The sequence below is a fragment of the Nerophis ophidion genome, linkage group LG25, assembly GCF_033978795.1.
Source record: "Nerophis ophidion isolate RoL-2023_Sa linkage group LG25, RoL_Noph_v1.0, whole genome shotgun sequence".
Classification (NCBI taxonomy): domain Eukaryota; kingdom Metazoa; phylum Chordata; class Actinopteri; order Syngnathiformes; family Syngnathidae; genus Nerophis; species Nerophis ophidion.
In genome coordinates this window covers 23,836,368-23,851,343 of record NC_084635.1, presented here as the reverse complement: position 1 = coordinate 23,851,343, position 14,976 = coordinate 23,836,368, and the positions used below count along the sequence as shown (strand labels likewise).

Below are 14,976 nucleotides of genomic sequence, written 5' to 3'. Positions count from 1 at the left end.
ATTGCATTGTTGCATTTTTTTTCACACTTTATTATGAACTTACATTCATATTTTGTTCAAGTATTATTCAATGAATATATTTATAAAGGATTTTTGAATTGTTGCTTATTTTAGAATATTTAAAGAATATCTCACGTACCTCTTGGCATACCTTCAAGTACCCCTAGAGGTACACTTACCCTCATTGGAGAACCACTGCACTAAAGCACCATCTTGACCAGGGGTCTCAAACTCAATTTATCTGGGGGCCACTGGATGAAGAAACTGGGAGAGGCTGGGCCACAAGAAAATATTTCTTAAAAAATATTAAATGCACTTTTTAATGTATTCACTTTCTTTGAAGTACTTTCCCAAAGGCCAAACCTCCTCGCCAAACCTCCCGATTCTTACAGGAGACTCCCGATTTTCTGTGCACATCCAGACAATCGCCCGGGGCACGCCCTTAACAAAGTCGGCCGGGTGAAAATCGGGACAATTTTGGGGTGTGCCGTGATAGCACCGCCTTTAACGTCCTCTATTACATAACATCGCGTCCGCCTTTACCCTGGCCCAGCCACATGTTGTGTTAGGCTTTTGAGGACACAGTAAGTGAATGCAATTCATACTTGATCAACACTGAGGGTGGCCGTATAAACAACTTTAACACTGTTACAAATATGCAGCACACTGTGAACCCACACCAAACAAGAAAGACAAACACATTTCAGGAGAACATCAGCTCTCTAACACAACATAAACACAACAGAACAAATACCCAGAACCCCTTTGCAGCACTAACTCTTCCGGGCTACATTATACACCACCTCAACCGACGCACAGAGCGGGGGTTAATGTGTGGGGGGCAGGGTTGGGGGTCCATCCATCCATCCATCCATCATCTTCCGCTTATCCGAGGTCGGGTCGCGGGGGCAACAGCCTAAGCAGGGAAACCCAGACTTCCCTCTCCCCAGCCACTCCGTCTAGCTCTTCCCGGGGGATCCCGAGGCGTTCCCAGGCCAGTCGGGAGACATAGTCTTCCCAACGTGTCCTGGGTCTTCCCCGTGGCCTCCTACCGGTTGGACGTGCCCTAAACACCTCCCTAGGGAGGCGTTCGGGTGGCATCCTGACCAGATGCCCGAACCACCTCATCTGGCTCCTCTCGATGTGAAGGAGCAGCGGCTTTACTTTGAGTCCCTCCCGGATGGCAGAGCTTCTCACCCTATCTCTAAGGGAGAGCCCCGCCACACGGCGGAGGAAACTCATTTCGGCCGCTTGTACCCGTGATCTTATCCTTTCGGTCATGACCCAAAGCTCATGACCATAGGTGAGGATGGGAACGTAGATCGACCGGTAAATTGAGAGCTTTGCCTTCCGGCTCAGCTCCTTCTTCACCACAACGGATCGGTAAAACGTCCGCATTACTGAAGACGCCGCACCGATCCGCCTGTCGGTCTCACGATCCACTCTTCCCTCACTCGTGAACAAGTCTCCTAGGTACTTGAACTCCTCCACTTGGGGCAGGGTCTCCTCCCCAACCCGGAGATGGCAGGGTTGGGGGTCGTGGTGTATATTTTAGCCCGGAAGAGTTAGGGGTGCATGGGATTCTGGGTATTTTTCCTGTTATGTTTATGTTGTGTTACGGTGCGGATGTTCTCCCGAAATGTGTTTGTCTTGCAGTCGCCTACGTGTGTGTTTAAAAGCCAGATACGCCATGCAATTTGACTGGCACACTGTTTGTACAGGTTGAAAAGGGCACTAAATGCAGTGCCATTACGGCACCCCTTGAATACTGTTGGTTGGGTGAAAATTGACAGAAATTCCAGAGAATGGTTTCCCTGAAACTCGGGAGTCTCCCGGAAATATCAGGAGGTATGGCAAGTGTGACGCTGTCAAGCGCCATTCATAAATTGTCATATCAAGGTGCGGACCGCAAAATGCTGTCTCGCAGGCCAATTGCCGCGAGTCTGAGACCCCTGATCTTGACACTATTTCACTGAAACAAAGCTAATTAACATTCATGTTTTATTCAAGAGCTGCAGGACACTTTGTCATTCCCACATTTAACTGATAAACTTCACTGTTAGACAAAAAGCTGCGGAAGGCGTGCGACGGGAGAGTTAATTGGGTGTGAGTCAGCTCCTGAATGAGAATCTGGTAATGTTTTTTAGCAGTTTCACTCCTCCAGGGCACTAACTCTGGAATGCGTTTGAGAAGCACCGCATATTTATTTAATTACATTATTTACAACCTTTATTTAACCAGATGAGAAACCCATTGAGATCAAGATCTCGTTCACAAGGGTGACCTGGCCAAGAGGTCAACGGCACATGTCACAGAGCGGTTTCAGAAAAGTAAGACATTAAGACATACATTTAAAAATGCATGAGAGAACTGTAAAACAATAAAGATTTACACCTTTTAAAAACACTGGCACTGAGCAAACGTATCTCGCTGTCTGTTCCTCAGGATCGAACGGAAGGCTCCAAATGGAAGTAGTTCAGAGAGTTTTAGTTTTATCCGTAATGCCTCCCATGCCATAGGGGCAGCAATGCCGAAAGGTCTTTTGCCAAATTTGGTCCGTAAATGCGGAACACTTAAAACATACACATTGTTAGAACGTAATGCATAAAAAGTGTTTTTTCTTTGTAACAATGTACACAAGTATGGAGGCATTAAACCTATTGATGGTTCTGATTAGGGCTGGGCGATAAGGCCTTTTTTTAATATCTCGATATTTTTAGGCCTTATCGCGATACACGATATATATCTCGATATTTTTCCTTAGCCTTGAATGAACACTTGATACATATAATCACAGCAGTTTGATGATTCTATGTGTCTACATTAAAACATTCTTCTTCATACTGCATTAATACACAGTATGCTCATTTTAAACTTTCATGCAGAGAAGGAAATCACAACCAAGTCAATTGACCAAAACTGTATTTATTAAACAGTTATTAAGCAGTGGCACAAACATTCATGTCATTTTCAAAACAGAAAGTGCAAGATTGTCAGAGACATTTTAAGTGTCAAATAAAAATGAGCTGCTTTAAAGGAAATCAAATAGTATTCGTCCTTCGCTATGTGGAAAGTTACTATGGATGTTATTAAATTCTATTGTTGACTATTTTTTTCATACGGTGTTGATCTGGTAATGACAGTGTGGGCGTGTGGCACCGAATGGAGATGTTGATATGCAGTTTCAAACACTCTTCATTCTCTAGCGGGTGACTTTTCAAATGATGCTACATATTGGTAGTAATGCTACTTTTGGTAGCAACGCTTTTGCCGAATGCTTGACAAATTACGGTTGTCTGTTGGACACTTGAACCAAACCACTGTTAGACGATGGACCCCCTGCTGTTTTTCTTGGGAATTAATTATTTCCTCATTTGCACCTTCTTTCTCTCGTTTTACTACTCGTTCGGCTCCGCTAGCATCACAGCTAACGTTACCCATGCTGCTACCTCTCTGCTCTGCGAGGGCGTGTGCGTATATGACATATGACCTGACAGTTTGTGACGTATGTAAGAAAGTGCGCTTTTCCGTGAGGAGAGACAGGAAAGAGTGTAATGCCCGCAGCTAAAAGCAACTGCGTGAGAACGTATAACCGAATATCACGATACAGTCATTTTTTATATCGCACAGAGACAAACCTGCGATATATCGTATATATCGATATATCCCCCAGCCTTAGTTCTGATCTCATAAAGTAACAAGATTTGATTTTGTAACCTCTACCCACATACAAAATGTGTATGAATGTACAAATACCAGTCCATAATTATTGGGTGGAGGAGTTTCAACAAACACATATTATTAAAACAACTGAAAAAACACTACATATTTTGTTATGAATGAATTTGTATTGGTTTGATTCAAAAAGGTATTTTATCCCCAAGCCAAAGCTGATATGATACTTGGTGGGAAGCCCCTGTTGGCAAGCACAGAGGTCAGGCGGTTCTTGTATTTTCTCACCAAGGTCGTGCACATCTCAGGAGGGATCGTGGTCCACACATCTTTACAGATTCTCTCCAAATACTAAGCGTGTTGCTTGGCAACTCAAAGTTTCAATTCCCTCTAAAGATTTGTTACTGGAATAAGTTTGGCTAGAAGCCCACACCAGCATCTTAATGGGCTTCTTTTGGAGTCACTTCTTGGTTGCCTTGGCCGTATGTTCATTATTATGCTAGAAGACACTAATCTAATACCCAACTTCAGTGTTCCTATCCAAGAGGTTCCAGTACAAGGCCTCGTTGGCTGCAGTAAAACAAGCCACACTATGCTCCCCCATTGAAGTCAATGGATGCTCGGCTTCAAAACTGCTTAATGCACTGTGACGCTACCACAATGAATGAGAAGAAAGTTGTGTCAGCTGTCGCGAACACAGCGGATTCTAAACAACAATTAATCATTGTTAGTGCATATTTAGTAATGACATGTAAACATCAAAGTACCATCCATCCATCTTCTTCCGCTTATCTGAGGTCAGGTCGCGGGGGCAGCAGCCTAAGCAGGGAAGCCCAGACTTCCCTCTCCCCAGCCACTTCGTCTAGCTCTTCCGTGGGGATCCCAAGGCGTTCCCAGGCCAGCCGGGAGACATAGTCTTCCCAACGTGTCCTGGGTCTTCCCCGTGGCCTCCTACCGGTTGGGCGTGCCCTAAACACCTCCCTAGGGAGGCGTTCGGGTGGCATCCTGGCCAGATGCCCGAACCACCTCATCTGGCTCCTCTCTATGTGAAGGAGCAGTGGCTTTACTTTGAGTTCCTCCCGGATGGCAGAGCTTCTCACCCTATCTCTAAGGGAGAGGCCCGCCACACGGCGGAGGAAACTCATTTCGGCCGCTTGTACCGGTGATTTTGTCCTTTCGGTCATGACCCAAAGCTCATGACCATAGGTGAGGATGGGAACGTAGATCGACCGGTAAATTGAGAGCTTTGCCTTCCGGCTCAGCTCCTTCTTCACCACAACGGATCGGTACAACGTCCGCATTACTAAAGACGCCGCACCGATCCGCCTGTCGATCTCACGATCCACTCTTCCCTCACTCGTGAACAAGACTCCGAAGTACTTGAACTCCTCCACCTGGGGCAGGGTCTCTTCCCCAACCCGGAGATGGCACACCACCCTTTTCCGGGCGAGAACCATGGACTTGGACTTAGAGGTGCTGATTCTCATCCCAGTCGCTTCACACGAAAGTACCACTTTTTTAAAATATATAGTTTATGAGAAGCTGAGTTTCCCTTGCAGTCTAAGGACCTGGTTTGCTAAGAACCAAATTACTACGTGCTAAGCAGCGTGTGCAAAAAAAAAAAGTCTACTCTGACTGGGCGTGTTGCATGTGATCTACTAACACTGCGTGTGCAATCGATAAGTGGTGGAGACTGCCTTATTTTTATGGGGATTTTGCATGCATACGGGGATTTTACTACGGAGACACTTGATAATTTTTTTGCACATTCATGTTATCCTGCTCCTACTACATGTGTGTGATGTGTTGAACCAGCAGCACACATCTATAAAGTGTAACACCTTTTCTGAATGGCAATCTAGACAACAGAAACAGATGCACAATAACACTTAATTCTGTGCCGAGGCTGTGGATCGCATCACCAATGCATTTGTGCGTCTGGACTAGGGTTGTACGGTATACCGGTACTAGTACACTGAAAAAAATTTGGAGTGCCATTTACTTAAAAAAAGCTAGGTAACAATTTCCACACAGAAATTCTTTGTAACTTTTACTCGGGAAATAGTCAAGTAAAGTTTACTTGCCAGCAATAATTAGTTTTTATTAAAAAAACTCAAGTAAACATTACTACAGATTTTCTTTCTTAGAGACAAAATGTACTCACTCTTTGATAGTAAATTTTACTCAAAACTACCTTTGTATCTACTTACAAATCCCTTATAAAAATGCTTGATTTTCAGGATAATTTAATTAGTTTTTCTTTACTTTATTCGGAGCAATATTTAAGTAATATTTACACAATATTTAAGCTCCCACCTACACCACTATTGTAATATGAATGTGTTGTATTTTTAACATGGCCTACTGTTAATTAAATTAAATTATCTTAACACATCTTCTACACATATGAAATGATAACACACTTTCAAACAAGAGCACTTTTATTACATTTTCCAGCAGCATTACCAGACAAAACATTATAAAACAGTGATTTTTTGTTTTAGAACATTCATATTAATGCGAACAATTACAGGTAAAAGACCCGATAAAATGTCCTGAATTATAACTTTTAAGCACAACAGCAAAATCTTTCAACAAGTTACATTGACAAGCGTCATGTACTGCTTCCACACACCAAAGAACAGCTATATAATAAAACAGCATATGTACACTGTAGAAGTTTATTTCGCAAAGACCGTACCTCGGGCGACATTTTCAGAACATCCAGCTCTAGAAAAAGCTTCTGAAACACTTAAAATGTATATTTCAGTTTCAGTGGGTAACTCAAGTTCATGGCGTAGATTAAGCCCATGAGCAGAAGGCAAGCCTTTGCCACGGCTTTGTAGTCATCCAGAACCTCTTTTCCTTCGACGATGACTGACACATGGGCAGGATTGTGGCCTTCCTGTGCTGCATTTCCACTGATGACGAGGATCTTGAGGACATGATGAACTGAGGCACCTACATCCTGTGAATAACACGTGATTCTGTGCTCAGGGTCAATATTATACACAGCCAGTTCATATGACCCACACATACAGAGACCACTGCATTGTTTGAGTGCTGGGGAAGTATTTAGGTAACTATTGATTTTATTTTATTTGATCTTTGTCTAGGTTAACCCAGGTTTGCACTTTAATTTGTCAGTGTACACTTGGGTCACTGAGACAACCATCATTTTTTTCAACAAGATTGTCTAAAAAATCCAGAAGGTTGTTTGAAATACCATCTTTCATACTTTCAAAACATTTGCTTTTCAAACAGTTCAGATTCAGAACCAGTTGAAAAATTGGAACACATTGCAATTAATTGCCAATTTAAGTTAATGGCCTAAAATGTGTTAATCTGAATACATATGTTTTTCCTCATATATAGTGGCACATGTGACTTTTATGGAAATACATTATTACACAAAGAACAGAGGTTATAGTATTATGTTGGAGAAAAGATACATTTACTATGGTGAGAATAATCATCAGAAAATCCCAAATTTTCAAAATGTACCTGGCAGTCTTTGATTAGCTCCTCTCCCGATTCTCCAAGGAACTCCATTAGGCAACGCATGATGAGATCTCTTCTGCCTTCAACATATTGCTATAAAACAGAGAAGCAAATTTATTGCAAAGAACATGTATAGGCAAACAGATACACAAAATTAACTATGCCATGGTAAAAGGCAACGTAATTGAATTGGCGTAGCGCAGTGGAAGAGTGGCCGTGCGCAACCCGAGGGTCCCTGGTTCAATCCCCACCTGGTACCAACTTCGTCACGTCCGTTGAGCAAGACACTTCACCCTTGCTCCTGATGGGTGCTGGTTAGCGCCTTGCATGGCAGCTCCCTAAATCAGTGTGTGAATGTGTGTGTGAATGGGTAAATGTGGAAGTAGTGTCAAAGAGCTTTGAGTACCTTGAAGGTAGAAAAGCGCTATACAAGTACAACACATTTATTTATCATTTATATTAATTAATTTATTTAATTTGAGAGAGAGAGATAGACAGAGAGAAAGCGAGAGATATAGAGAGGCAGAGAGAGCGCTAGAGATAGATATAGATAGAAAGAGAGAGTGAGAGAGAGAGAGAGAGAGAGAGAGAGAGGGAGAGAGATGATGATAATAGCTAGCTCAGTGTATATGAGCCCAACACAAGATGACTGACAAAAATTACATTAATGTCCCTGTAACTTTACTTGGCCAAGTGAATCCGGCATCAGTCTGATTTTGTGCCTGCAACTCCGCCCTTTGTCCTAAATATCTCCAGGAGTTTGGGAGTGTGTGTGTCCAGTTTTGACAAAAAGGTTTGCTCCAGATGAAGTGTTGTTATCCTACTGAACTCTTCTTTGATCTGAAACAGAAGATAAAAACACAACTTGATCAAGACACGCACCTTGCTAGAACAATTAATATTGTAGTCTCCCCAGTATAATAAGGGCATTAAATGTTTTGAATGAACAAGGGCAATCAGTGTGAAGACAAGGTACTGACTGACTGCGGCCACTATTTCCATGTTTTAGCCTATAGTGTTTTAACAATCCTATTCGCTTGTCTGATTCAAAACTACACATCTTCACCTCCATCTCATGTTGAGGCACCTGTAACTAAATCATATTGGTGTCATTAAAAAATTCAATTTAAACCTTCAACAGCACTAATTTGATCTTACCTTGCGTAAGCTGTTGAGACCAAATTCCTGAGAGTCAACATCCTTCAATATTCTGTGAAATATATTGAGAAATTATATTATGACATATCATTAAAATACCATGTGTTGCAATATGAGAAATTAAAGCAAATGTTTATCTGAAGAACACTGACGACACAGAAAGTTCCCCTAAAATATTTTTGAAATTAAAATGACCACGGATGGTGTATAGTAAATTAACCTTGCTCCAAAATTACGAATCCCACCAGACAAGTTACAATTGATATATTTTTAGGTCCTGAAGAGGGTGTGCTTGTTGCTGCAATTTTGCAATTCAGTTTCAAACTTGCCATTTTTTCTTATTGGAATACTTGTTTAAAAAAATACTTGTTATTGAAAAAAATAAATCACGCTCCCCCACAGTAACCACAAAACTGAAACCAATAGCATATTTTCTGAATTTAAAACAACATGTCAACAACTGTTTATGAGCAGATATTACTGATATTTGCCACAGATCATATTATATGGCAGGGAAATGGTTGGAGAGCTACTTAAATGAGAGACAGCAGATTGTTCAGATGGACCAACATCATTCTACACTCATGAACATAACCTGTGAAGTCCCCCAGGGGTCGATACTGGGTCCCACACTATTTAGTATATATATCAATGAAATATGTCAGGTATCAACACTGCTGAAATTCATCCTATTTGCTGACGATACAATCATAACATGTGCTGATGACGACGTGAAGCAACTTTTGACTTCTGTAACTGAGGAGATGATAAAGTTAAAAACTTGGTTTAATACAAACAAATTGTCTCTGAACTTAAAGAAGACCAAAATAATGCTGTTTAGCAATTGCGAAAGTAATATACCGATCAGGATTGTTATTGATGATACACCAATAGAATATGTTCAACAAAATTAATTCTTAGGAGTGGTGATAGATGAAAATATCTCATGGAAGCCCCATATAAGTTACCCAAGGACAAAAGTTGCTAAATGTGTTGGAATGATGAGGAGATCATGTCATCTATTGAACACCAATGCTCTGCTTTTATTGTATCATTCATTTATTATGTCATATTTAAACTATTGTGTTGAAGTCTGGGGAAATTGTTATAAATCACATCTACAACCTTTAGTCACTCTGCAGAAAAAGGCCATCAGGATTGTTTCCAATGTTCACTACAGACATCATTCAAATCCACTGTTTATGGACTTAAAGCAACTTAAACTGAACGATGTGATCAACTTTAAAACTGCTCAAATTATGTTTAGGGCATCCCAAAACTGTCTACCATCCAATATACAGAACCTATTCCATGATAGAGATGTTCACCATAGTAACAGTTTAAGAGGAAACAACAAATTATATTTGCCTAAATTTAGAACAACTTTAAAATCAATGTGCATTTCAGTGCGTGGAGTCACTCTGTGGAACAACTTAGGGGACAACTTAAAAATGTGTTCTAGCATGATTCAATTTAAAACACTGTTTAAAAAATAAGTACTGAAGAAGTACGAGGAGGAAAAAGAGTGATGCCCTCAGCACAGAGCGTTGGGAGAGAGGTGTATGGTCAGAGAGTGTCTGGGTCCGTGTGTGTGTGCGCGTGTGTGTGTGTGTTTTGTCTTGTCTCATAGTATTGTTAGTGTACAGGAGTTTTTCTTGTTTTTGTTTAGTGAGTATTGTACTTGTATTATATTGATTATGTTAAATGTGGAATGAGTGAGAGGGGTATTATGAGCATCTGCTCCATCCAACCCCTGTTCAAGCCTTGCATCAATAGCTCTGCCAAAATGTAAAAAAAAACAAACAAAAAAAACAACTTGTGCTTATGTGTACAGTGCAGGTTTGAAAAAAATATTTCAATTCAATTCAATATATTATAAACATGAGTCTACTAGGGCTGGACCTGAATATCCCATCTTTGTGGTGGTATAAGCGGTTCGGGAGGCGGGAAGAGGACACCGCTGCTGGACTACCGCCCAAAAAATTTAATAAATAAACAGCAGGAGATAACCATGCTAATGCTGTCGGACTCCGGAGCAAAGAAATTGGAAATTGGAATATATATATATATATATATATATATATATATATATATATATATATATATATAAAAGCTCCTGTTCTGCGACCATAAACACATCCAAAAAAGCAGCCGCGTGCTACAATGCCAAGTTTGGAGTTGTTAGCTAGCTTGCTAGCTGGCAGGCTAAACGGGTTAGCTAATGCTAATGTTAAGTATTCCATATTCCATCACTGACTTGAACAGTTAAAATGACTGTCCACGCCATCTCCTGCCCTCCGGTGAACACCTGCTGCCCCTGGGCGTGTCTGAGAGGAAAAGCGCAAACGATCCTCTGACGCATGCGCTGAGTGGCCACAAGGTGGCGAGGTTTTATTCTATTACCCAAGTACATCTTACTTTCTGGTATTAGGTTGTAAAATATTACTTGGAGTGAATGATCAAATTTACATATAAAAGTGAGGGTACAAAGTTACAAACAACCATCAAGTAAGACATTAAATAAAAGGTGAGATTTTAAAGTAAAATAGGTGGAATAATAAATCCTTGTAAAATTTAAATTAATATCCGTGGTAAAAATTACAAGGCCAAAACATCATTTTTTTCAGTGTATAGTATCACAGTACTAATGAATTAAAAACGGTACCTACTCTGTTTGAAAAGTACCGGTTCCCCATTTTTCTTTTCTTTTCTTTTTTTAACGGGCATGAAGGTGCCTCGTTACGTCGTGACATTTCTGGTTTTACAAGCAGAGGAGCATGTTCGGCAGCGCACAATCACAGCGTACTTACAAGCAGACAATGTGTGTGGACAGAAAAGGGAGAATGGCTGCATTTCGGGCTAAAACTTAGAAATAAAGGTGAAGCTATAACACTGAAACACCCTCAGAAAAGAGGTGCTTTAAGACATTTCTAGCTAGCTAACAGCTAACGCCCATCCGCAGTCTGCAGTGTTTTAGCTACCTCTTAATCACTAGTCCTCACCTCCATGGTGACAAATAAAGTATGTTTCTTACAAGTATCGATCCTGCAGGATGAGGAATAGTTAAACATGATTCACTACACACCGTAGCTCACCGCGTCACTGCTAAGACGCCGTTCCTGAATGTAAACAAATGCCATGGGTGATGTACACCTGACATACCCTGAAATTATATAAAGTACAAGAGTGTATCTAGTCGATGCTACGAGACAGCAGACTCCACTCTCGGCCAGTGTCCAGTCCCAATGGATGAGCAAGGATACGTCCAAGGTGACTGAGGTGTCCAACACCTGCTCACCCAGCCAAGACACCGCGAAGCCTCTCCGTCCCAGCGCTCAGTGCCAGCTCCGCAGCCCTGTCCCCTCATCCGCACCTCCTCCAGTTCCTCCAAACCGACTCTGGTGTGGCAGAGACCCAGCAGCTGGTCTCCATGGCCAAAAGGCTCCCGGGAGGCAGATCCAGAAGTCCACAAAAAAGCACCAGAGAGATCACGAAAGTGCCACCCCTTGTCACACAGTCCCAAAGGGTCCCGGACTAAAAGGCAAAAAAATATAATAAGACATGAAAACAAGAGGGAAACACAAAAGGGTGACACAAGAGCACAGAGCTCCTGCCAACAGCAGCCACTACAGCAGCGCCATCTTGGGGAAAAAAATATATATATATCAATCTAACGCCAAGTTCCGTTTCTCTTCAGCTTGTCTAACACAATGTATAAGCAAACAATCATCCATCCATCCATCCATCCATTTTCTACCGCTTATTCCCTTTCGGGGTCGCGGGGGGCGCTGGCGCCTATCTCAGCTACAATCGGGCGGAAGGCGGGGTACACCCTGGACAAGTCGCCACCTCATCGCAGGGCCAACACAGATAGACGGACAACATTCACACTCACATTCACACACTAGGGCCAATTTAGTGTTGCCAATCAACCTATCCCCAGGTGCATGTCTTTGGAAGTGGGAGGAAGCCGGAGTACCCGGAGGGAACCCACGCATTCACGGGGAGAACATGCAAACTCCACACAGAAAGATCCCGAGCCTGGATTTGAACCCAGGACTGCAGGACCTTCGTATTGTGAGGCAGACGCACTAACCCCTCTGCCACCGGGAAACAATCATATTTGAGTAAAAATGAAATAACTTATTTACAATTAATCCAACCGAAATCACCACTGGTTTCTACCATTCCACATCCATATTTTCATGAGAACCAGCTTCCACTGCAGAGATCTCTAACCTTTCTCAAAATCATCTGAAATCATTCATGGGCTCAGAGCGAGAACATGCCTGTTATTTCCTCCACTTTCCTATTATCAAGACAATAGTAATCTCCTTATCTCCAAACTTCTTGCCAAAGGGACAGGATTGTGTGGATTTGTGTCAAAATGTTTTGTTTTAAGTTACCGTATTTCCTTGAATAGCCGCCAGGCATGTAATATGTGCCTGCCTTGAAGTACTGCCGGATCAAACCCGCTCCCCAAATTAATTAGCGCATGCTTACTTTTACCGCCGGGTCAAATTCGCGACGTCACGAGTGACGCTTCCTCTGCCGTTATTTTCAAAATGGTGGAGGAGTTTTTTTTTTTGCTTTTACTCTGTGTAAACCAAGGGTCTTGTTCCACAGCGATACAGATCACACTGTTGGTTGTGATATAAAACAACTTGTCTTTAACACTCTTATTAATATGCACCACACTCTGTGAACCCACACCAAACACATTTTTGGAGAACATTGGCTCTGTAACACATTATAAACACAACATAAGAATTACCCAGAATTCCAATGCATCCATGACTCTTGGCTATATTATACACCCCGCCAGCACCAAAGCCCCTCCCCTTGCGCCGGTTGAGGTGGGCGGGTTTGGGGGCGCGTGTATAGATAGATGGATAGTACTTTATTGATTCCTTCAGGAGAGTTCCTTCAGGAAAATTAAAATTCCAGCAGCAGTGTACAAAGTTTAGATATAGCCAATATAGTATAATATAGCCAAGAGTCATGGATCCATTGGAATTCTGGGTAATTCTTATGTTGCGTTTATAATGTGTTACATAGCCAATGTTCTCCTGAAATGTGTTTGGTTAGGGTTCACAGAGTGTGGCGCATATTAGTAAGCGTGTTAAAGTTGTTTATATCACAACCATCAGTGTAGAAGGTATGGCTGTTGACCAATTATGCATTACAATCTCATATGAGAAGCAGGGAAATGCGTCCGGCCGGCACGCAGATAGCATGGTGTTAAAGTGGGTGCGATGACATGTTGTACAGCAGTGGTCCCCAACCACCGGGCCGCGGCTGCAGAAGAATTTTCTTTTTTTTTTTCCTTTTTTTAATTTTTATACCACACTCAATTTTTGACTGCATGCCATTGGTAAGCGCAGGGGCGAGAAGAGGTTTTAAAATTATTAGCGCCTGCTTACATTTACCGCATGCCTTGAATAAGCGCATGAGTGAGAAGAATTTTTAAATTAATTAGCGCACCGGCGGCTATTCAAGGAAATACGGTAGTTCAAATTATACAAGCAAATAATTCAATGCGATTTATCACACTTTAATATTGTGATTAATCTGTTCTTAAAAAAGATAATAATTTGACAGCATTCGTAATGTTTCCTTGTTTACAGTATTTTCATGATATTGGTTTGTTACATTCTGTACCGTAAATGAGCCCGACCTTGTTTTTCATTCAAGGCCTCCTGGGTTTCTGCGTGGGGTCCTTACAGTGAAGCCTCGCTGGGCCGTCCGGCACGACCCCGACGCCAACTGCACTTTAGGAACGAATGGGCAAGCTGGAGCGCCTTTTCTGTGTGCTCACGAAGTTGTGGGGGTGGTGCTTCCGTGCGTACGCGAACCTGCGTCACCAGGTTAGTAACACCTTGGGAGTTTAGTTTTTGGGTTCATGAAAATGGATGCATGAATAAAAAAGTGTTGATCAGCCATCTTGTTCTCTTACTCTATTTTGGGAAGGTTTGAGTGAGAAGCAACAAGAGGGTGATTTACCAGTTAAAGGATTGTAGCACTGGATTTAATTTTACTTATTCGATCGTTAAGGCAAACTGAAATACAAATACTTTCATCCATCCATCATCTTCCGCTTATCCGAGGTCGGGTCGCGGGGGCAACAGCCTAAGCAGGGAAACCCAGACTTCCCTCTCCCCAGCCACTTCGTCTAGCTCTTACCGGGGGATCCCGAGGCGTTCCCAGGCCAGCCGGGAGACATAGTCTTCCCAACGTGTCCTGGGTCTTCCCCGTGGCCTCCTACCGGTTGGACGTGCCCTAAACACCTCCCTAGGGAGGCGTTCGGGTGGCATCCTGACCAGATGCCCGAACCACCTCATCTGGCTCCTCTCGATGTGAAGGAGCAGCGGCTTTACTTTGAGTTCCTCCCGGATGGCAGAGCTTCTCACCCTATCTCTAAGGGAGAGCCCCGCCACACGGCGGAGGAAACTCATTTTGGCCGCTTGTACCCGTGATCTTATCCTTTCGGTCATGACCCAAAGCTCATGACCATAGGTGAGGATGGGAACGTAGATCGACCGGTAAATTGAGAGCTTTGCCTTCCGGCTCAGCTCCTTCTTCACCACAACGGACCGGTACAACGTCCGCATTACTGAAGACGCCGCACCGATCCGCCTGTCGATC

The 14,976-nt window shown here is 42.5% G+C and overlaps 1 protein-coding gene and 1 long non-coding RNA gene across 4 annotated transcripts in view; one reads left to right on the top strand and one right to left on the bottom strand.

The window, feature by feature from the left end:
- Window positions 1-14,976, top strand: part of adamtsl5 (ADAMTS like 5) — a 130,421-nt gene that overhangs the window by 53,429 nt on the left and 62,016 nt on the right. For all 3 annotated transcript variants that reach the window (XM_061887559.1, XM_061887557.1, XM_061887558.1), the window contains exon 3: window positions 14,026-14,198. In XM_061887559.1, coding sequence (XP_061743543.1) covers window positions 14,026-14,198 — 173 coding nt within the window. The remainder of the gene's footprint in view (window positions 1-14,025; window positions 14,199-14,976) is intronic.
- LOC133543149 (uncharacterized) lies at window positions 7,843-11,755 on the bottom strand. Its single transcript, XR_009804328.1, has 3 exons — window positions 11,630-11,755; window positions 8,332-8,383; window positions 7,843-8,013 (listed from the first exon to the last, which is right to left on the bottom strand). It is a non-coding gene; the product is annotated as an uncharacterized LOC133543149 (long non-coding RNA).